This window comes from Elephantulus edwardii, unplaced genomic scaffold, assembly GCF_000299155.1.
Source record: "Elephantulus edwardii isolate Elephantulus edwardi_28Jun2011 unplaced genomic scaffold, EleEdw1.0 scaffold00384, whole genome shotgun sequence".
NCBI lineage: Eukaryota > Metazoa > Chordata > Mammalia > Macroscelidea > Macroscelididae > Elephantulus > Elephantulus edwardii.
In genome coordinates, this window is record NW_006400134.1 from 1,217,422 (window position 1) to 1,219,680 (window position 2,259).

Sequence of the window (2,259 nt, forward strand, 5' to 3'; positions counted from 1 at the left end):
TTTTTACCCTACTTGGAGAAGTTTTTGGATGTGCATAGGGATTTGAGTCTTAGAAGATCCCATTCATCTATGTTATCTTCTCCTGGTTGTAGGCTTTCCAGGATACTGGGAAGACTGTTTATGTTGTGGATTAGGACTTCTAGTGTTGTTCCTAGCTTTTCTGTAATGAAGTTTATAGTCCTTGGTTTGGAGCTGTATTCTTGGCTCTTGTCAGCTACCTTGCTCTTGATAACAAGTCTCCTTTATATCTCATATCCACCTACATGCAGGCCCTCATTCCCTTATTTCACACAGTTTACCATAGTATTTTGTGATCTGGCCCTGGCCCTTGAATGATGCTCCTGATCACTGAGTTACTGATATATCCTAGAACATTTGACACACCTGTGCTTTGTAACATGCTAATCTTTCTGCCTGAAATGATCTGTTACCACTATCTTGGCCACCTCAGAAATTCGTACTTGTTTAGAATTAGGTCTTTGTTTAGGCAAGATTTCCTGAACCACATTAACAGACTGATCACTGCATTTATTATTGATTTTTATGCCAGTGTTATAATATAATGCCTAAATCATAGAAGGAGCACACGAAATGAGCAATTGATAAGTAAGTTTGTATTGTTGTAATGGGGACAAGGATGGGCACTTTTTAACAGACAACCATGCCCTTCTCTTTATGAAAAGAACTTCCTTTCTTCATTTTCCTTCTTGTCAATTCTTTTTATTTTTTCCTCAGCAAAACAAGTGAAATATGTTTATTAAGGTATTGTAACAGATAGAAATAGGCAAAGCGAAAGAGTTAAAGAGAAAAGTAAAGAAAAAAGGAGGGAGAACACCCTTTTCTCTGTCTTCATTTGTTAAAATCTTTCTAAGCTTTTTTGTTTTAATGTCTATTTTATTCTCATAGGGATGTCTCAGATGCAGCTAGCTCACCATGGCCCTCATGGCTTAGGACACCCCCATGCTGGGCCCCCAGGCTCTGGGGGACAGCCACCACCCCGACCACCCCCTGGAATGCCTCATCCTGGACCCCCTCCGATGGGTATGCCCCCCCGAGGGCCTCCTTTTGGATCGCCAATGGGTGAGTGAGCTCTAACCACCTTCCTCGTCCTCCTCACACAACACATTCTTGCAGTTTCTTTTTTCGCATCCTTTGATCCCTGCCCTTTCTAGTACTTCTTGCATTTCTTGTCTTTCCCCTATAGCTCTTCCAACATCAACTGGCTTCTATTTCTTGGTTTTACTAATTTTTTTCACTCTTCTTACAGGTCACCCAGGTCCGATGCCCCCACATGGCATGCGAGGGCCTCCTCCACTAATGCCACCACATGGATACACTGGCCCCCCACGACCTCCACCCTATGGCTACCAGCGGGGTCCCCTTCCTCCACCCAGACCCACTCCCCGGCCTCCAGTTCCCCCTCGTGGCCCACTCCGGGGCCCTCTCCCTCAGTAAATTTTCATTCTCTTTCCTCCTGTTGTATCTTCCCAGTATCTTTTCAGTCTTTTGGACCAATCAGCATTGCTGTAGCTCCTTGGGGCTAAGGCAGTAATTCCTCTCAGGCCTTTTTTTAAAAAATCATTTTCCCCCCACAGGAAGTGTTTTTCTTCTTCCTAGATTGGTCCCAGGCATTTTACAAATGTATAGAGAAAATAAAAGATAAACTTGTTTTTTCCTTTGTGGCATTTTTCTTGGTACAGTAACTTCTGTTTTTCTGAGAAGAGTTGTCAGTATATTGAAAGAGGCTTGAGAGCTGGGGTTTATCTAGAGAAAATAGTGCCTACGGCAGGTACTGAAATTGTTCTTCTGACACTCTTCTCAATTACACAGCATCAGGCACCTTAGACAGTGAACTTGGCAATCCAGACTCTGCCTTGGAGGCCCAGTTACATTCATAGAAAAGAGACAATTTTTTAAAAACGCAGTCTTGAAGTCTACCCCTTACCCCCCTTATAACTTCTCTGGACTCAGGCAATTTTCTTCTCCGCTTTGGTGGAAGGTCACATTACAGAAAATGAGCCTTAGTGGCTAAAATCTTTTTAAGGGAAAAGAATGATGTGCTGGTGAGTGGAAGGTGGGAACCTGAGAACTCTTGAGCAAGGTAGTAGAGGCTGCAATGAAGCCAGGTGGGAAAAGAAGGCTAGCTGGGAAGAAAAACTTGAAATAAGTACAGGAACCTCAAGTGCAAAAATAATAGGTTTTTAAGTTTTTAACTTGCTGGGTATCTCTCAGAACTAGCAGTAGAAACTTCCATAGGGA

General features: G+C 42.9%; 1 protein-coding gene across 1 annotated transcript in view; it reads left to right on the plus strand.

The window, feature by feature from the left end:
• The window catches only part of SF3B4 (splicing factor 3b, subunit 4, 49kDa), a 5,974-nt gene extending 4,300 nt beyond the window's left edge, over positions 1-1,674 (plus strand). Inside the window, exons 5-6 of the mRNA XM_006902228.1 lie at positions 907-1,080; positions 1,268-1,674. Of these exons, the coding sequence (XP_006902290.1) occupies positions 907-1,080; positions 1,268-1,455 (362 nt within the window). The 3' untranslated portion in view covers positions 1,456-1,674. The remainder of the gene's footprint in view (positions 1-906; positions 1,081-1,267) is intronic.
• The last annotated feature ends 585 nt before the right edge of the window (positions 1,675-2,259 follow it).